This window comes from Cyprinus carpio, chromosome B3 (genome assembly GCF_018340385.1).
Source record: "Cyprinus carpio isolate SPL01 chromosome B3, ASM1834038v1, whole genome shotgun sequence".
NCBI lineage: Eukaryota > Metazoa > Chordata > Actinopteri > Cypriniformes > Cyprinidae > Cyprinus > Cyprinus carpio.
In genome coordinates, this window is record NC_056599.1 from 27,304,143 (window position 1) to 27,326,114 (window position 21,972).

Consider the following 21,972-nt stretch of genomic DNA (forward strand, 5'->3'; position numbering starts at 1 on the left):
ACTTACATGAGACGAACAGGCAAGCAGGAGACTAACGAAAGCAGGTTTTAAATTGACATGTAGCGGGTCGCCTCATGTTCAGATCACATGACAAGACGAATACTACGGAACCGAGTAAATCAATAACGGAGAAGTTAGTAACCAAGTTTATGAATGTGAATGTGTGTGATGCAGTATCATCGCCACTAGATGGAAGTAAAAAAGACTAAATAGCTGTCTTTCCAACTGAGTACCTTTCAAAACATCCTGGTGATGTCAATAGGAAGCTATTTCCAGAATTTTACCTTTTACCTTTCCATAATTTTATCCAGAAAACTGCAGTGCAGACAAATGAGCAACCACAACCTTTCTCTGCCGACCTTGAACATTAGTGTGAACAACTGTAATATGTTTGTAAGGGTTTAACATTATATAAATGTCAAATGCATATAAACATGTTTAAGAAATGCAAGGTCTAATCCAAATTCTTACTGATCAAAGCAGTATATGTGAACCTGATGAACACAGAAAGACAGAAGACGTTTGAGTACAATATAATTCACTTTTAATTTGAGAAGCACAAACGTTGCCTGTCTGTCAGATTGGCCAATTATCCATAAACATTTTTTTTTTCTTGTTGCCTCTCCATAAAGAAAGTGTTAAATATTCTTGTGTCTTCTCCCTAGACAATCAGGACAGCTACAGCCTGAACATCAAACACAGTAAAGAATCAAACAAGGTATGTACAAAATAAACTTTTTTTTTTGTTGTTGTTTTGTACAAACTATTACATGCTAAAGGATATACCAGACTCACCCAACCCTCATTCCCCACATTGGAAATTCAAAGTATGAAAATAACTCACACGATACAATATTGGCTTTTGAAAGCTAGTCAAACCTTATGGTACATTTGCCTGATAAGTACACAGACCCCCACAATGAGACATAAAACCATAATTAATGATATTAAGAATGAATGGGACAGTCGTAGATGGTCCCCTTATGATTTGCCACACAACCTCAACAGATGAGATTTCTCTGACGCTATGAACACTCCAATGAGATTAAAGGAATATATTAAGGATTTCTGGTTTACATGACATACCTTAAACAAGAACAAATGACTACAATAGCTAGAAACGTATGACGACGGATACAGAGAAGCTACTTATAAAAATCTTAAGTAACTGGTGTCCGCTATTAGACTTGTACATTCGTATTAGTTAAAATAACAGGAAGGAGCTGCAAGCAGTGACTCACTGACTGGGGAACTAACAGAAATCGTTCCTCATCGTTACACAATGGACAAACGGGGCTGTGACCGCCAGCAACTGAGGAGCCAACGAATGAAAATCTGCCAAGTCCTTTCCTATCAAGCACTTCAGCTAACATTATTACTCGAACATCAAGTTACGGGATTCGATGATGGCTGTAGCTACTGCAGATTGTTTCATTAAACAAAGAGTTTAGACCTGACCAATCAATGGACGAGCTCTTTTATATAGGGTTAGAACGAAATCGAAAGAAAAGCCGAGTCAAGTGGCAGCAAATTTCAGTTTATATTGGAGTGACGGCACGTTTTCTGGACCAACCTGATCATGCACAGCAACGTTAAGTGCTTTAGAATTCACACTAATGCAGGCCCAACATGAGAAAGAGCCATCTTGTTACACGAAGCTAAGCTATAGAGCTGCGGCAAGTGAAATCTTGTCTCAAATGTTAGCATCCTACGCATTTATTCAGGTGCTGATTTTAAGTTTACTGGCAATCGTGTCGTGCAAGAGACCAATTAAGTGCTCTAATCAAACGGAGGCGTTTAAAAGGCGCATGAGAGCAACGCGGCAGTTTCGTTTTCTGGCACCTGCTCTCTCCGTCATAGACAAACCACTTTATTAACGAGAACAAGGGACTGAAATGAAACCAGGAAGTGTAATTTATGCAATTCTCGAGCAAGTTTGTCTGTTTAAAATAAAAGGCAGGGAATGTGTAGAGAAAAAGAATTCAAAGTGCTTTCACACAGAGAGAACAAATACAGGCTTCCGCGCCTTTGTGCAAGTCTGTTGCAATCATTATCATTGGCTTTATTTTTACGTTTTATCACTCCAGTATAAACTGCAAATCCAAATGAGTAATTTTAGGTGGGATATTGGAAAAATCTGATCAGAGTACCACACACAATGCAAGCCGAGCCCCTCAGTACGACAGCATGCTAAGGGGGAAGTGCTCTTCTGTGATATACGATACGTTTCGGAGCTTCTTATTTTGGTTTAGCCCTCAAGCTAATTTAATTTAATAAACATTTTTTCTCCAATGACCCAAAAGCGAGACTGAATTAAAACAGGTCTTCATATATATCTCCATACAATTCACTAAAAACCGTGAAAGAATTTACTGATGTTTGAATATCAAACAACAGGGTCTTTCATTCGTTTCGTTGTTGGTTATTTTTTTCCATCTATGATGCTGCTGTTTCAGGAGTTTGTGAAAGCTGGTGGGCGGGGGGTTCGGTGGGTGGGCAGAGTCTAGGCTTCATCGGTGAGTAGGTTTGGGTGGGTTGGTTTGTTTTTGCTTGGCGCCGTCATCGCCGAGAGGTGACGAAGGCCCAGCGTCAGACTCCGACTTGGACGACCTGCACCCAGACACCCGTCGAATGGTCCTACAGGGCCTCTCACCAGCTGGACTGTGTAGGATTTCACTCTCCTGCTGTGGATCCACATCCAGGGGAAAGGTCCGGCATTCCCATGGCTGTACCGGCTGGGGAGCCTGTAGGGACAAACAGAGACACACTAAGTACATGTGATGCGATCTAGGAAAACCCACCACATGGTGAAATTTTACCTTTTTTAGGTTTTGATATGAAAGCTTTAACGTAACAAAAGTTATGGCTATCTGAAGTTGGCTGATGGCTATGACTTTCAGGAATGGAATTTTGAGAAAAACAGGTTTAAAGTGAGGCAATGAAAAGAGAAACACAACAGTCAAGTATCACAAGTAAAAGTCACTTTACTGCGGTAAAAGACTTATTTTAGTCACTGTACAAGATGTAAAAGATACAAAATGACCCCAAGGAACACACAACACTTGCAAACATTTGAACATTAGGTGTACATCTGTTCATAAAACATCCAGATTACAGCATGCAGGCTATCTCCAATTCTTCTCCTGTTCTACTCTTGACTCATTGCTGGACTTAATACATAACTAAACACAGTTTGGGTTCATGCTTTAAAAATGTCAGCCATAAACTTGTAGTTTTAGTGCATGCTGTCACCATTTGAACTAAATGAAAGTGATAGCGATATGAAAATGATGCTGGGGGCCCTTCAAGAATGAGAGCTGTCTGTCAGGAGTGCTATACTGCATCATTACACAAACTAACTAACGTTACCCTGAACAGGACAGTTTTGCGTTGTTTATCAGGGGCATAGTCTCTGAACTTTTGATCAGCAGTGCAACTGTTCGCGCACCAGCGAATATAACAGACCGTCAACGGACTCCTCTTTAGTATAGGGCACTGACATCAAGATTGAGCAGATTGAGATGAGCTCCTCTTTAGTAACTTCATCATCCGATCCTTCATCTCTAGATGTGAAATAGTCCATTATAACATCGTTTAGGGCACTAACATCACCAAGATTGAGCAGATTGAGACAAGCAAGATCGTTTAAGTGAGCAGCTACTTCAGACTGCGTTATCATCTTCTGCTCCGCCATCTCACGATATTAAAATAATAAATAAATAAAAAAACTTTGGATGCCTTAGTTTGCACAGGACTGGTGGGAAATGTGCAGTCATACACCTTTATTATATACGTTACGTGGTTTATTTTGATAGGTTAACTGTTTTTGTGGTTTTAAGAGAAAGCACCTCTGCAGCACATTCTTTACATAAGAGAAAGTTTTCTGCTTGCTGCCCTTAATCTCTATTTTTCTGCACTAAACAAGTATATTTTGCCAAGATACTTTCAGAGATGATAGACAAGATGTTATAGAATAATAATTGAACGAAAACCTAATTTTGACAAAAGCTTGAGATTCAACCCATTTTTCGAATTTCCTGAAAACGTCCCGGCGCGACGTCCGATATGTATTTCCAGATCGCATCACAAATATCTAAACTCAGAATAGCCAAAAGGTTGTTTGTTTCCTAATTCCTCCTCAGTTGCATCAATCTGACAGTCCTTGTAATAAATGTACTGCAGCACAACTGAGCACATGTGAATTTGAATGCACAATAAAGCCTCTAGCTTTTCCTGAAAACCAAGCCAACATAAATTCCAACATCTTCTTCTATATCAGGAGCCTACCATTTCCTCGTAGGTATCTGGGGTGGAGCAGCGCGTGTCCTCGTTGGACAGCAGCCGTTGGGAGTCTCTGGAGCAGGGTGTGTGGAGGCCAGACAGCATCAGCATCTCTGGACTGACAGGGCTGGAGGGAGACACCACCGAGTTGTAATCATGCAGCATGTGGAAATGTGCCGTGTCTGGAGACGAGGGCTGCGGTGTGGAGGGGTTTGTGCCGAACAGCAGGGGGGTTGTCCGTCCGTCCACAGACTTGTATGACCTGTGGAGACAAAGATTAGCGCTGGTCTTCATGCGTTTTCAGACTTGGCAGGTTTGATTAGATAAAACAAACTCTAGTGCGATTGCTCCATTAGTGCAGTGGATAAGTGTAAACGCTGCCATCTAAACCTTGGTGCACACCAAACAAGAAAAGATGTGGTCTGACTGAAATATGAATGCAACACAGACCAACGACATCTAAACTAACCAAAAGCCATTACAGTTTGGAACAAGAATTGGAACAGCCATGTCCTTGAAGCAGATCTTTCTTTGTGCATGGAACAGACGAGTTCCTGGCACCATTGTACTGCCTTACACATTTGATAAATTCTTGGTGTGTTCTCAGCTTTTAAAAATTCAAAAAACAATGAGTGTTTAGTCTTGCAAACAGCATTGTTTTAGATGTTTGGTAAGATCTGTTGCAAACTATATGTCATAAAAGCATCACAAAGTAGAAAACAGACAGCTCCAGACAGTTGCAAAGTTGTTAATCAGGAGAAATTGCACTTGTTCCTAAAAAGGGCAGAGAAAAGCATTTCGAGTTGTGTTGCCCCACCTGCTGCCCCTTCTCTTTGCGATGTTGCTGGCAGACCAACTCCAGCGAGAGCGCTCCTGCTCCTCACACGGAAGGTGAAGCTGAGAGAACGCCACATCAGAGAGATCCTCAATCTGAGACAATGAGAGAAGATCATTGAAAACATACACCGGGTAGAATTCAGGGCTACAGGCTATAAAAAAAATAAACATTAACAAGCCAAATCACAAATTACAGAATCACTTGATAAAGATGTTTGTTCAGTAGCACTTCATTACATATTTGAATATTTTTTAACATTAGTAATCACAAAAAAATATTTTTTTTTGGAATCTGCCACCAGAAAAACATGAGTTTGATTCAAAACGCTAACTTCACAAGTGGTTTGAGGCTGTTTTGTCAGTCTTTTTGACTCATTAAAAAGAATCGGCTCATAGGAGTCATTTTCAGGAATCAGACATTATGTGTTTACTGTAGTTAATCATATTTGACAAAACTGCTTTCCAGACTTTTTATTACATTGTCAGCCAGTTTAGATCTTAAAACCTAATGGCATTTTGGGGCATCATCATCCTGCTTAATGTAACAAACCGTTAACGTCCTAAATGTCTAGATAGGCAGCTTACGGGCTTGAAACAGCCTAAAATAACTGTTGGGTGACCAATTGCAAGGACGTACCTCCACAGCATCATCCTCTTCAGATATTGGTTTTGCAAAAATGTCCACTTCTCGCCAACTGCAATTAAAAAGCAGAGGGCAGCATATTTAGTAGGTAAAGAATAATTCTTTGAATATATGAGGCAGGTATGGATAGACAGCTTGTGTCTCTGACCTTGGGGTAAGGATCTCTTTGTACTGTAGTTTCTCCACTCGGGTGGTGGCGGCCACAGACATGGGGATGACGATGTTATTGATGTCAAAGGGGCTCTCTCCTCTCCGTCGGCGAATAGTCTGAAAGAATCACATACAGGCCTAAGCAACTTGATCTCAAGAGTTTACACAAACAGACGCTTTGAAGAGCATCTTACGGCAGTGCTGCTGTTGAGGTGGAGGGGTGTGTAGGTCTCGGATATTGACTGCTGTCTCATCAGAGGACTGTGGGTGGGTGTGTTGAGAGCAGACAGAGATGGGCACGGACTCCCCATGTCCATATTCAACTTTGGAGCATCTATAGACAAACCAAAGACAGTGCTGAGTCACAGGACTTAACTCGATGAGTTTGAGGGAGATGGAAGTAAACGTGACTGAAGCCAATAAAAGAATGAATGAGGAGGGGAAAAAAAGAATGAATGAATGAACAACATACTCTCAGTACGGTCCAGCGAGGGTTCACGAGGTCTCTTTCGGCCGTGAGTCCTGTCAAAAGAACTGCTCCGGCGAAAAGGCTGGCGAGAGTCATGTTTACTGGCACTGATTGGGATGTCTAACTGCTGCTGAAAGACCTTCTCTGAGCGCACCTTAGGATGCGACAAACCTGAGAGAAATGGCAAACAGGAAGATTGATGAATTAATGAAGAGGAATTTTTTTTTTATCTTAATCTCTGCATATTTTGACATTTTACAGAGTTTGTGCAATTATTTACACTTGCATATACTCATTTTTTTACATTACATTTATTTATAACTTCTTTTAATCATTACGGTTAACCATTTTACATTTGTTTTCAGTTACTCTGCATCTGTCGTCTTTGATTATATATAAATTTTGTTTGGTTAACACTTCTATCTTATCTTTTAATCTGTACTGTTTTCAATTTTAATATTTAATTTTTTTTTTATATTTGTGTTGTGTTCCGCTTTTTGTTTTGCCATTTCATTTTTTTTTTTTTTTTTTCATTAACGTAATTCAATTTTTAATGTTATTCTTTCTTTATCAGGTACTCTATGTATTTTCACCTTTTAATGTCTTAAGGATATTTTAGGGTTATTTCACACTACTGTTTCAGACTTCTTCATTTTATCTTTTTTTTTCTTATTTCATTTTTAATATTTAATAACATCCTTTCTTTGCCAGTATACTTTATTTTATGTAATGTACATTGTTTTGCAATATTTTTCTTGGACATATGTTAATTGTTTTTGCAAAAGCAAATATGATTGTCATGCCAAAATCTCTCAATAAATTGGACTATATGCACAAATACCAATAATAGTAATACGTTTCTTTATTTTACACATGACTCAACTCTACAATACACAGCACTACATATGGACATCTTTCAGAGTTCTATAATTCATATATGGAATATGAAAGAAACAAATGGAGTCAGCAACTGTGGCTGGACTTGTATGATGCCAGAAATAACTGCTGAGTCACTGCAACGAGCGTCTGGCAGAGAGCAGCCAGACACTTACAGGTCACTTTAACAGCCATAGGGGCCGTCACATTTAGACCAAATTTAGACTCTCCTAAAGGTGTGAGAATTTGCCTCCATTACAGAAAAAACAGCTGACATTTGAGATGCTGAGGAAGCAGGGGATTTTCACCCACAATTTTGTATACTGTCAAATCCATGGCTTAGATATTAGCGTGCACGATACAGTCATTCTGAGCCACGGTGCTCATGCAGGGCACCCAGGTTTGACTCTAGCTCCCTTAAAGGGTTACTCCACCCCAAAATGAATTTTTTTTTTTTTATTAAATCACTTAACCCCATTTCGTTCCAAACACACAAAAGCTTCATTCGTCTTCAGAACACAATTTAAGATATTTTCGATGAAAACCGCGAAGCTTGTGACTGTCCCATAGACTGCCAAGTAAATAACAGTGTCAAGGTCCATAAAAGTATGAAAGACACTGCAGAATAGTCCATCTGTCATCAGTGGTTCAACCGTAACGTTATGAAGCGACGACAATACTTTGTATGTGAAGAAAACCAAAATAATGACTTAATTCAACAATTTGTCTCCTCTGTGTCTCTCCTCATCACCGCAGTGGCATTTTGGAGAATATCCGCTGGACGCAAACTGTGTTTCTACATGTATTCACGCTTTGATTTGAAAGAAAACAGCGCATGCATGCAGCGTGACTGACAGAAGAGCCTACGCTGTCTGCGGTTAGCTCATTCTCCAAAATAGCGCTACGGTGATGTGAAGAGACACAGTGGAGACAAATTGTTGAATAAAGTCATTATTTTTGTTTTCTTTGCGTAAAAAAAGTATTCTTGCCGCTTCATAACATTATGGTTGAACCACTGATGGCAGATGGACTATTCTGATGATGTCTTTCATACTTTTCTGGACCTTGACACTGTTATTTTACTTGGCAGTCAATAGGACAGTCACAACCCCTGGTTTTTATTCAAAATATCTTAAATTGTGTTCCAAAGACGAACGAAGCTTTTACGGGTTTGGAACGACATGGGGGTAAGTGATTATTGACAAAATTTTCACTTTGGGGTGGAATATCCCTTTACCTTTTCCTATTTCCTTTCTATTTTAAATTTGAATAAAAGCCCTTTAAGGCAAATAAATGAGGTGTTTTAAGGGTTTCTTGTAGTTGTATTTACACTCACGGACTGTGGAGAGGAGAGAGTTGGCGAGCTTGTGTCTGTCTTTGGATGACGGGTCTGAGATGCGGCTACCCAAACACAACTTGTGCTTGAGCGAGATCTTCTTGATGGGCTTGATCTTCTCCAGAGGACGATTCTGCCAGTGTCCCTTCAGCACACGCTGCATATGGAGATTCATCATCACATCTGAGAGAGCAGACGGCAGAGTTTATCATCTGAAACATGGTCTCGCATTGTCAGAAACCCAGGCTTCCAGGTAGATCATGTCATCGGTTCCTCTTCCTAATCTGTCATCAAAATGTAATAACTTTCTCCACCTCCAAAAAACCTGGCAGACATCAAGTTTTGTAATTTTTCAATTCCAGATAGTCAAGTCTCACATAACATTATCCTTGTTGAATATCCTGTTTCACTTAAAAAAAAAAAAAAAATACCAGATAGTGAAAGTAAAATTGGTTCAAGCTGGCTTCAAGACTTCCATGGGATTTTTTTTCTTTTCTTTTTCATTGATGGGCCAGAAACAGCAATAAAAGGTCAGATAATTAAGGGAAAAAAAAGGTGAAAAGGGATTGGGATTCAGACACAAGCATTTACATGTAACTAACTGCCATCCAAATGAATGCATTATAACTTCAGACATGTTCATTTATGCATTTCAAACAGAATTCAAAGTGTAAATTCAAAGTGCTCAAATTATTGATAAAAAATGAAATAACCATTAAGGTTACTTTTAAGGTGCCATGTTAAATCATAGTTATACATTTAAGTACAGAGTTATATAAATTATTAACAACATACTTATGAGGTTAGGATTAGGTTTGTTTTAGGGTTTTTGCATGTTATTCTGCATAATTTTGTTTTTACTTTACTAAGCATATGTAATGTGTAAAAATTACATTGTTAAAGTGTTACCAATAATAAATAATTTACATAAATAATTAAAAAAAAGAAATCAAAGGTTTAAATGAAAATGTGTATGAGACACATAATTATGTGTATTCTCTTAGAATTAAACCCAACACCATTTGACATATCTCATTCAAAAAGACTTTTAAACCTTTGGCTACTGTACTAAAATGAATAGTGATGACAATTCTCTGCAAACATCTAAATCATGAGTAAAACCTCCAGCAGAGGGCATCAGAGCTCGCCTCTAGTGTTCATTGTACTGAGGTTCCTCTTCCTTTTTTCCCTCCATCTACTCGAGTTTCACCCATGGTGTCACCTGCCTCTTCTACACCCATCATTCATTTGAACAACAGACGCCAGATTAGAGAGGACAACCAGTTCATATTAATGAGGGAAACTACGTCTCTTTCTCTCAGCTAGTCTGACTAAGCTAGCTGCTACTGGCATGCTTAGTCAAGAGTCAGATTGCACTGCTCTTTAAAATGGTTATCACTGCAAAGGTCAGGCAGACGAATGCTAGATCAGCTAATCCGACCAGCACAGCGAAGGACTGCTGATCTAAGATCAGCTCCTCAAATCAAATGCTAATGAATTCTCACAGACATGAAAAGCAAAAACTGTTCTGAAATCTTGGCACTAATGACCTTCTCTAAACCCAGAGCAGACTACAAGATCCAGAATAATTAACACTTAAATGAACACCTAGTTGTTATGCAGTTTAAAAAAAAAAAACCTTTATCAAAACTCCTCATCCTTGCAGAAATGAACAGTGGGGATAGATAGAGCTGTGCTAGTCATGTGTGAAGAGCAAAGTATACTTCAGCCATCAGTGTTATGTGACGCAACTGTCTCCGTGGATGTCTGCACAAGCAGTCCACATGCAGCCCAATTTTGAGACTGCATAGATGGTAAGCATACAACAGCGTAGGTGCGAGGTGAATGTTGAGACTGAATGGGTCTACTAAGTTGTGATGTGCATGTATCAAACTTGTCCATGCGCGCTCATCCACGTTTGAAAAAACTTTGAAAGCTGTGTGGACACTGCTGTGCGCGAGACGGAGCAGAAAAAAAACAAGTTAAGCGTACCGGGCCTTAATGCTGTCACTGTTTTTGTCTACACACATGTGGGCATACTGGAAAGAATGAGAGAAACAAGCAATTAAAGGACAGGGGTGTCCTCACCATCTGTAAATGAGAGGATGGGGTGAACGCAGGGGTCGAACTGTGCCAGTCTGTCCAGTAGAGGGAGCTGGTGCTGGGTGTCTGCAGGAGGGAGAGCACGTCCACTGCACATCACACACTGAGCATTCAGCTCACAGCCACAGCGAGGAGCCACTGACCTCTGAGCCTGATAGAGAGAACCACAAGCACAGAAGATAGTGTAGATGTATGAATGATAAAACATTAAATGGTATGAAAAAAAAAAAAAAAACACATCAGCCCTGCATTGATGCATGACTGCACAAAAGAATAAATATTCAATACATACTACAGTTTTTTTTAAGAAACTAATACTTTTATGGAGAAAGGACACATTGAACGGATCAAATTAAACAACATTTATATAAATGCTGTTCTTGTGATCAAAGAATAGTGAAAAAATGCATTACCATTTCCACAAATTTTTTTATAATATAACAACTGTTTACAACAAGATGAAGTAGCAGCAGTAGAAGAATAACAGAGGAATAAGAGCATTTATTAATCTTAATTACTGTTGATTTCAGCATTTACTAATGCATCATTAAAATTCATGTTAATAAAAGGACCTGAGCGAACAAGGACTAACAATAAACAGTTATATTTTTATTAACTAATGTTAACAGATTAATACTATAACAAATGTACTGCATTAAATACAGCCTAGTTAACAAATGGAACCTTATTGTAAAGTGCCACTTTTGAACTATAGATTATCTAGCATAACAATTTATCAACAAATAATAATAGTGTATCAACAGACACTTACATAAACACAGAAATATTTACTGACACAAAAACATTTCAATTCATGTGAAATTACTTCCACAAACATTTTTCTATAATGATAATGGTGATCTGTGTTAGGAACAAATGTTGGACATCCATAAACAACACAAGCTTTTTTTCCCCTAAATGTTTTGCAGCCTTAAATTCTGAATAGTGTATTTAAGACATTAAGGATCCGTGAACACGCTGCTCATTGTTCTTTTGTGTCCAGCAGCAGAAAAAAAGCTTAACATTAAACAAATAGGGGGTCTGAAGAAAAAAAATAAAAAAAACTGCACGCATGGATCATCATCAAATATGCTTTTTATTCATCTTAAACAGCGTCTAAAATTTTTATCTGGCAGTGATCAACCTTCCCCTTTGTCTATGTTTTCTTGAGTCGACCCTTCTAACCTGATGCTCTCACACAAATCTCTGCAGCAGATGACCACACACTGATCCTGAGCTGCTGACCCAGTTTTGCATGTGGCCGGTTCCCTAGCACTCATGTGCTCGTGTCATTAACCCAGAGCACAGCACTGAAGAGAAAGAGAACGGGTTGCTATTGGCAACTGTGCCCAGTTTTCCCGAGCCTATTCAAACAAGAGTGCTTCACATTAGAGCAGAACAGTTTGTACAGGGACTATCATCTCTGCAATCACACCGAAAACACCTGGAGTTACAAAACTCAACTGCTTTATTAGTTGCAGTGTATTGAAAAATTGGTTGCATTTCAACCAACAAAAAAGTGTTTCCAGATCCATTTTGCACATTTCGAAATGTGTCAACTTAAGAATTAACAATGCTTTTATGTGCAAGTTGAGCACAACTATTTAACTTACAGATAAAAGCTATATTGTTAACAGTTCTGCATAGCTGCACATTTAAACAATATTCAATCGTAATCTGTAAAGTAGCCAAAATTCTTTTTTTTTATGTAATAAAGGTTGTGACAATATACAATACAGCTATAAAAAGCAAACTGCTTATATAACATTTAAAATAGAAATTACACACACACATACATATATACATACATACATACATACACACACACACACACACACACACACACATATATACATATATATATATTTGTGTGTGTTCACAAAAATAATATTGATACAAACAATACAAAAAAAACAAGCAGTCACTTTTAATTAAGCAGAAAACAGAGAGATTCCGCTAATAAGCTAGCAGTATGCTTCTATCTGTCCTTGTTCAAACATAATGGTGGAAATTTTAAAAGCCATTGAGCTTCTGCCTCTAACTGGGGCAGCTTTCATCTGGAGTGCCAGCCACAAATTTAGGATTGGATAGTACATCGGTTAGCAGGTAGTTTATAACTGGCAGTGTGAGTGAATTTGGCTGTTAGTACATTGATGACACTGGCGGCATTTCTCATAACATTTCAAGAGCGTTGTCTCTGAATGACATCCAAGGGCTGTTATTTGTAATGGAGCTGAGCTTGACTGGGGTTGCGCTTATTGTTTTAGCACATGCCTGCGCATTCTCGCTCGCAGTGGGTCTGTGTTATGGGAGGAATCGAGTTTTAAAGGCTGTTCAGAGAGCAAACAGATCTGTAAAAGAAGAGCTGAGACTTTGTAGCCATCTTATGAATATGGCAGACACTGATGCATCATTCAGAGGACAGCTGGCTGTTAGACATGGACTGTTATACCATGTCCTAACCAGGCATGGGCTGATGAATGATAAAAGTTGTCTTTCATGTAAATCCAAGTTTCTGTCCTAACCAGCCAAACTACATTTTTACAGCCGCTTGGTTTCTATTACACATAGAAACACCACTCGACCAAAATCCTGATCTATAAATTAAACATCAAACAGGGTATATGTATATTATTATATGTAATATTATATGACAAATCCATCAAACTCCACACGTGAAACCATTAAAAGGATATTGCTGAGGCTTAAATATGGTTTTCTGCTTTCTAAAGACTGACACAAATCGCAAAATTAATCACTATACTGACAGTTTTTAAGAAAGCTAAAACTGAATAATAAAAGAGCTTTAAAATATGTATTTATTGAATATCTCTCAATTTGCATGTACATATTTTCAAGAATAATTTATCATATCTTTAGTACGATAACAATATAAATAACAATAATACTTTTACACACACACACACACACACACACTGCACTAAAGATATGAAAAAACATTTTTGAAAATATTTGCATCCAAAGATGTAAGATATGCAACAGATGCTTTCACTTTTAAGGTAATGATCATATTTGGAGGATAAAAACTTGCTTTAGTCAAGCATTTGTCATTCACAGCAACTTGAAACACATTTAATGACAGCAGTGACAGTTTTGGAGCAGTACTGTGATCTCTGTAACACTGCTTCTATTTAATCTGTAACCTTTGTAAGAAGCCCACTGGGACCTTAAGGAGCTCACTACATCTCGAGTAAAACACTTTCACAGGTGACACTGAAAGAGCTTGTTGTTGCCGCCTCGCACACCTCTCGCTCACTACTTTCATACCTAGTGATCTTCACCGAAATGTCATGTCACGTCAAAAATTTGTTTCTTTTTATTCAGAGGCTAAAAGGAGGGGTTTTAAAAACAAACAAAAAAAAATACATCAATCAAAATGTGTCATTAGTGAACAGTTTTAGTGTAAATGTGTTGTGTTAAGTGTTTAAGTGTAAACAGCCCTCTCTGCTCAAAACCACCAACCTCTTGATCTTGAGAAGGAACACGATTCTCCTTACCTTACGATTGAGACTGGTGAGCGAACCGGGCCGGAGGACTCTGCGTTTCCTGCATGAGAGCAGTGGACGTGTGCGGGCCGCCACACAAGTGTTGTCGTGTGCAGGGGAAGCCTGAGGGCCCATCTCTAGCTTCTGCTGGGACTCGGAGCGGCTCTGCTCGTCTGGGTCCAAGGTGACAGGGGAACTGGGCCGTAAGCTGAATGAGGAGAAGAAATCATCTTGAATGAACATGACAATAAAAGTGACATTTCTCCTTTTCAATGAGGGGAAAAAATAAATGAATGCACATTTAAATGATAAATGATCTTTCATACCTGTTGATAACACCATTGACCTGTCTCGCAGGTCCACAGCTTTTCCTCAAGCCTGTTTCTGTGACGATAGCACTGGATGATACAGATGTTTCCACTGCAACAGTATCATGCTCCTAAAAACACACACACAAAAAAAAAATGTGATATTGGAAAGGACATCCCACCAATGTTGCCCCTGAGTTGGTCTGGATGAGTTGAATGGTTCTTGCTGCATTTCTTCACTACTCTGAATGAATGAAAAGGTCAGCAGTGCTTTGCATATGACAGACAAAAGGACCGAGTGTTTGTAGCCCCTCTTCTCAATTCTCTCTCTCAACAATCCCAGCATTCTCTAAGGCTATGCGTGGGCCCGTATCATGAGCGCTTTATTTGTTTGTGTGGGAATTAAACACACTAATGGGTCTTTTATTATAGATAACTCATTACTTTTAATATGGTGTAAGAGAAAATAACACACGCATTGGTCTTACATGATAGTTCAGACTGAGTTCAGTAGTTTGTTTAGTGTTTTTCAGTGTGGTCATGGGTCTGTGCTCCTGGTCTTACCCGTGGGACAGGGCAGGTAATGGTCTCTGTCCTTGAGTCACTGTTGTCTTCTGGTACTGACTCACACACTGAGCTCTCCCCAAGTACAACAGAGCCCTATCAAGGCACACAAACACACAAATTATAGACCAGAACTTGGAGACAGTGTTCAGTCCGGCAAAATCGTCTCAGCCTTTCCCTTTTATATTTTCTAGAAAAAAAACAAACAAACAAAAAAAAACAAGTTCCTCACTGCAGTCCTGCAGTCCTAGTAAGTGTGTTATGCTCTTCATTTAAATAAACAACTTTTGAGAGAAGAATCTGCATTTTATATACAAGCATACACAACACCTGTTCAAAAGAATGCAATCAGTAATTTTTTTAAGGATTTAAATAAATTAATACTTTTACTTGGCAAGGGTGTGTTAAATTGATAAAAATGTATATCGTTAGAAAAGATTTATATTTTGAAAATGCTGTTTTTTTTTTATTTATTTATTCAAAGAATCCTGAAAAAAGTATCACAGGTTCCAAAAAAATATTAAGCAGCACAACTGCTTCCAACATTGATAATAAATCAGACTGATTTCTGAAGGATCATGTGAATCATGTGACACTGAAAACTAGAGTAATGATGCTGAAAATTTAGCTTTGCATCACATGAATATATTCTATTTTAAAGTATAATAAAATAGAATAAACTGTTGTTTTAAATTGTAATATTTCACAATATTACGTTTTTCTCTATGTTTGATCAAATAAGTGCAGACTTGATGAGCAAAAGATACTTCTTTAAATAATAAAAATATATATATATATATTTGCTCTCTAGAAAATAGATATATTATAGTTTTACAGTCTAAAAAAAATTTAAATATATATATATATTTGCTCTCTAGAAAATAACAGAAGCAAGGTTTTTGTTTAAAAAAGTTTTACAGTCAATATTACATTTATCAACACTTGTCTCATGCAAATCATATATAAAAAAACCTGATAAATATATATTGTTCATATTTTTTTATAAGTTTGTGCCTGTATGCAATTTTTTTTAGAAAGAAATCTCTTTTGCTCAGCAATGTTGCAATTATTTGATTAAAAAATACAGTAAAAACTGTGATATTGTGAAATATTACAACTTAAACAGTTAATATATAGAATATCCTGAAAATTGGTTCATGAGATCAACCAATACATATCCACAATTTCAACATTTCAAGTAGAGTAAGAATGATCTTAAAACACAGCCATCATTTCACATTTCAGAAAAATAGTCCCAATTAATGATATTCTCCAAACAATCTGTTTGTGTTTAAATCACAAGGAAAACAAGCTGTAAAAATGTCAGTTTAAAACAAAAACAGTGAGCAAAAGAATCATGAAACAATGATTCCACCAGAGTTTGCCTCACCACAGGAACATGAGCGAGCACCCACGTTGCCAAGTTACTTGAGGCAGACGCCACCTCTGCTGGGTTAAATCTTAAACTACACAAGTAAACAGCACAAAGTGAACAAAGTAAACGTGCACACCTTGCTGGAGCGGATTTGTCTGTAAATCTCGGTCTGTTGGCGTATTCGGTACTCCAGATCCGAGACTTGGGCCTGCAGCCAGTTCCAGTGACTGATGATGGCAGCTCGGTCAACGGCATAACGGCCTTCTGCTCTCCTACATCTGGAAAACACAGAAATATACTGGTTACAATTCACAGCAAGACTTTATTCATGTTCAGTCATGTTTTAGGAAATATCCGTCTTCATAATTAGCATTAACACTGAAGTTTTAGCTAAATGCACGAATGCATCCCCAATGACTTTCCTTCTAAAAGACAAGTAAGAAATTTCTCTAATGTCATGGACCTATGTGGACAATGAGTTAGTTATAATTTGGTTCGAGTCATTTTCAGACGCAGTTCTTCACAATTTCCAGTCCTGTTTCTACCCTTAATACAGTTTTTTTTTTTTTTTTGAGTAATATATAATGATGTGGAGTGAAAAACAGAGTAACCTTTGTCTGCTGGTTATCGCCTCCCTACAGCACATAGTGAAATGGAAGTGTGGAAACAAAATCTGACAGGAAGTTAACCAAGAACATCAGTTCCATCCAAAACTTCCTCTAGATGTTTGTGTGTGTGAGAATTTAACAAGCCACTTGACAGGCCATTCAGTGAGACTTTTCCCATAAAAACACTCAACTTGCTCCCTTTAAACGTCACAAAAAATGAAAAAGTTGTAACAACATAGGATCAAGCTAGGGCTGGGCGATATGGCCTAAATAAAAAAAAAAATCCAAATGTTTGTAAGACTGTCAGTGATATTCACTCTTTTTTTTTCATGGGAGCTGCTCTGACAGGGCAAAGTCAATCAGAGAGCCACTTTTACAGCAAAGTATCAAAACTTACATCTGGTCATACATAGTACGTATTTTTATCAATCTGTCATCCCTGATATGTAATGCAATACAAAAGGAGCTAACATTCTTTATCATTTATCAGTAAAATTTGTAACTGAGATAAGATGAGTAAAAAAAAGGCAGGATTACCTTAATGCTGTGAAGACCTTATTTAATTTTATACTAACCCATCATGCATCTAACCATCCAAGTGCACACTCGGTGTTAAGAGCTATTAAGAATAAAACTGCCATTTCCGCAGGGAGTCAGTGTCATGGATGTAAGACAGAGCAAGTGTAAATACATTTTCATCTTGTAATGCCACTGGTTTAGTATTTTTTTTTTTTATATTAATTATTTGTAAGAGCAGACACTGTCTAACCGTGTCTACACGGAAAGCGAGAGTTGTCGTGCCACACCCCGCTGCGCTAGAAGTCTGTCTAAACTTGATGACACCACACTACAGTTGCAAATCACCTGAACGTAGTGTCAGTATATTTCGTCATAAATAGAACGAGGCATTAGTTTACTGATGGGGATCGTGTCGCATCGCGCAACATCCAGTGTAGACAACCTCACTGGGTTCTATTGTCTTTTGTTGGATCGCGCCACTCGTGTCCGGGGTAGACATGGTGTTTTTTAATGGGTTATGTTATAGCCTGGCTTGTTTTTAATGTTTTTATGAAATATCTGTATTGACTGCATGATTATATCATTGTATTATTTACAGCCATGCGGGCCACAAAGTAAAGCTTGGCGAGCCGCGCAACGAGTAACACTGCTGTAGGTTGTTTTTTGGTGGGTGTGTTTGTGGTTTCGCGGTCTTGTTTATTTCGTAGGGCGCAACATCTCTCTCACTCGGCAGCATGCCTTTCTTAAAAGGAACGAGCTCTTCCCTGTTCGCTGCCATGTTGTTTGTGCCAAACGTATGCCAAACGTGCGGGGGGAGGGCTTAGCCCACTCGGAATTACGGGAGCCCTGAGTGGAGCGTCGGCGGATGTTAAAAAGAAAACCGATTTTCATTCAAACTATTCGATGTAAACTACACATTCGAGTTAACCAATAAAATCGATTTATCGCCCAGTCCTAGGTCAATCACGGTCAAAAATGCACTGACTTGACCTCTGACCTCTTTACATTAGCCACAGTACATTCTTGCATAACCTCTGCTATCTCAGCTCTTGCAGTGAGGCAACAAACCAAGTAAAACCAGTGCACATTACTGAAAATAAAAAGATTGCAAAACACGAGGAGAAATAAACATCTCCTTTTTCATCTGAAGTACAACAACATGACTCAAGATTTCCCCTGAATCAGAGAGAGAGTGAGAGAGGCAGAGACTTAAGAGATAAAAGTGAAGGGAAAAAGGAAAAGCATCATTGTAACCACAGAGGAGAATGACGAGAAAAGAACTGAAAGTGTACTGAAGACAGAAACACACACACTTATCACTACTTTTTGTGTTTTCTTCTAACAGTCCAATAAGAATGCTTTTTATAGGCTGGAATTACTCTCAGATCTGCTTCAGAGGAGCTTGACAACAACAAAAGCTTGTCTGAAGCCTCACGCTCCTTTTCTTTTCACCAGAGAGAATACCAATCAATAGACTCTCATTCTCAACATTTAAGATTTTTGTTTTTTATCCTGTGGGCTTCAGTCCCAGATGTACACTGAATGAAACCAACTCTTTAAGGTCATTTTACACTAATCACAAGTTCCCAGTTGGTTTTCAATGGGAGAAAAGCAGCAGGCATCACCGCTTGCCAAGCTCACACACGACAATCCAGCCACTTCACTGTGCACGAATATTAGAGCCACACTGGGCAGGACAAAAGGATTCATTTTTGTCCGCTGCATGTCATTGAGCAATCATGTTATTGACAACTAATCAAATGACATTGAGTTTTTATGCAGTCAAAGAACCACAATGCAGCAAAGCACTAGTTATCTACCAATAACATGTATGAAAAGGGTTTGTGACTTGAGTCAGAACTAGCTACTAGGGGTGTGCAATATATCGTCTATGATAATAGCGTAATTCTTGTTTAAACAATATGCTATTTTACATCGAGTTATTTGTCAACAACCAATCAAAAACACACAGAGTGCACACATAAACGTGATGTAGATTATACTCAAGCACATTAAGAGTTCACACTTTCACTGCGTAATTAAGTCTATTAAAATACATTTAGAATTTCCCCAAACTTTAAGATAAATTTTAATTATCATTTATCTGATAATTAAAAGGTAAAAATAAATGTAAACTTACTGGAAAAGTTCATTTCTATTACTCCTGCAAACTAACCACTGCTCAGAATATGAAGAATATTAAAAGCTTTAGGAGTCAGCTTTCCACAGCAGTCCTAAACCAATGCTCAGCAAAATATCATCCAATTATCGTTATCAACAAAATTCCATAAAATATCTAGATATCACACCCCTACTATCAACACCAGATAGACACTGGTTTGCATTATATTATTTGGAATAAACTTATCAGATGTACCGATACTTCAGGAACATGCCTAATTGTATTTCCTACTGAGAATCTGGAAAGATAACTGGCCCAGATATGAGCTCACAATCTGTGATCGTGAGGAGATCTGGCATTTATCTGTGCTACAGCCTGCACACACACAGAGAAAATCATGCTCTGCTTCACTTCAATGAACCTTTCAGTTTCATTCCTAAAAAAAATAAAATAAATAAATTTCACTGACATTAAATGGATAACCCATCCTAATAAATAAAATAAAATAAAATAAAAGTGCCATCACTGTCGACGCCAACAGCCTTGTGGGCAGCACACCGACATACAGCGCCATTACTCTACGGGTGTCCCGTATCAAATTGGTTTTGCTTCCCATTGGCTTCCATTATATGGACAAAAAATACAATGCAAGTCAACGGGAACTAGAACTATTTGGTTATTAAAAATTAAACATTACTAATAAACAATTAAAATTAATAAATATATTATTATTGATATAATAATAGTAGTAGTAATAATAATAATAATAATAATAATATGAACATCATCAGAACACCATGTACAGGCATAAAAAGTATAACTGTTCATATCTGGACAACCGATTTTGAAGACAACATGCATATACATTTCACCAATAACAAGAATCTATTTTGAAGAGGCTGACAAAGACAGGAATGAGGTTTCTGTAAACATGCTCTGATTCCCTGGAACAAGCTTTACAAACATTGTGACCAGTCCTTTTCCTCTTTGCTGGAATGCCATGTTTCCACTCTTGCCAGTTCAGATGAGTGTTTTGTATATCTAGGCATTCAAAATGTTTCCACATGGGTTCAGGGTGGGGGAGGGACTGACACAATAATGTAACACACACAGCTGCCACAAGAGCAGCACATGAACATAAGTGAATATGATGCATGTTTGCTGTAAGGAGGAATGTGACATGTTTTTTTTTGTATCCGAGGTGAACAGCTTTTCACAACAGTCTGCATGTGTGTGGAGAGAATTATCTTGCATGCATACAAAAAATAAATTTTTGATCCCAGCGGAGCAACTGTGGTGCAGAGACACCAAATGAGCACAGATAAGCTCACAATCTGTGATCGTGAGGAGATTCTGGCATTTATCTCTGCTACAGCCTGCACACACACAGAGAAAATCATGCTCTGCTTCACTTCCATGAACCTTTCAGTTTTCATTCCTAAAAAAAATTAATAAATAATTTCACTGACATTAAATGGATACACCCATCCTAATAAATAAAATTGAAATAAAATAAAAGTGCCATCACTGTCGACGACCAACAGCCTTGTGGGCACACACCGACATACAGCGCCATTAACTCTATGGGTGTCCCGTATCAAATTGGTTTTTGGAGGTCAATGGGAACCAAAGCTCTATGGTTCCCAACATTCCAGTCACTGGGAACTAGAACTATTTGGTTCCCAACATAATATACAATTAAAAACATTACTAATATAACAATTAAATTAGTAAAAATATATATATTATTGATATAATATAATAGTAGTAGTATAATAATAATAATAATAATACTATATGAACATCATCAGAACAACACCTTGTACAGGCATAAAAAGTATAACATGTTCATATCTGGACAACCGATTTTGAAGACAACATGCATATACATTTCACCAATAACAAGAATCTATTTTGAAGAGGCTGACAAAGACAGGAATGAGGTTTCTGTAAACATGCTCTGATTCCCTGGAACAAGCTTTACAAACATTGTGACCAGTCCTTTTCCTCATCTTGCTGCTGGCATGCCATGTTTCCACTCTTGCCACATTCACAGATGAGTGTTTTGTATATCTAGGCATTCAAAATGTTTCCACATGGGTTCAGGGTGGGGGAGGGACTGACACAATAATGTAACACACACAGCTGCCACAAGAGGCAGCACATGAACATAAGTGAATATGATGCATGTTTGCTTGTAAGGAGGAATGTGACATGATTTTTTTGTCCGAGTGAACAGCTTTTCAAACAGTCTGCATGTGAGAGAATTATCTTG

At 38.0% G+C, this 21,972-nt stretch overlaps 1 protein-coding gene across 3 annotated transcripts in view; it reads right to left on the reverse strand.

Moving 5' to 3' along the window:
* Positions 1 to 527: 527 nt before the first annotated feature.
* Positions 528 to 21,972, reverse strand: part of LOC109054918 (KAT8 regulatory NSL complex subunit 1-like) — a 67,282-nt gene continuing 45,837 nt past the window's right edge. For 2 of the 3 annotated variants that reach the window (XM_042720584.1, XM_042720583.1), the window contains exons 3-15: positions 16,585 to 16,726; positions 15,074 to 15,169; positions 14,528 to 14,640; positions 14,214 to 14,409; positions 10,681 to 10,846; positions 8,593 to 8,775; positions 6,384 to 6,551; positions 6,106 to 6,245; positions 5,910 to 6,028; positions 5,756 to 5,813; positions 5,099 to 5,211; positions 4,288 to 4,543; positions 528 to 2,744 (exon numbers count right to left, since the gene is read on the reverse strand). In XM_042720584.1, the coding sequence (XP_042576518.1) occupies positions 2,511 to 2,744; positions 4,288 to 4,543; positions 5,099 to 5,211; positions 5,756 to 5,813; positions 5,910 to 6,028; positions 6,106 to 6,245; positions 6,384 to 6,551; positions 8,593 to 8,775; positions 10,681 to 10,846; positions 14,214 to 14,409; positions 14,528 to 14,640; positions 15,074 to 15,169; positions 16,585 to 16,726 (1,984 nt within the window). In that variant the 3' untranslated portion in view covers positions 528 to 2,510. The remainder of the gene's footprint in view (positions 2,745 to 4,287; positions 4,544 to 5,098; positions 5,212 to 5,755; positions 5,814 to 5,909; positions 6,029 to 6,105; positions 6,246 to 6,383; positions 6,552 to 8,592; positions 8,776 to 10,680; positions 10,847 to 14,213; positions 14,410 to 14,527; positions 14,641 to 15,073; positions 15,170 to 16,584; positions 16,727 to 21,972) is intronic. The other variant, XR_006154236.1, reaches the window with a different exon arrangement.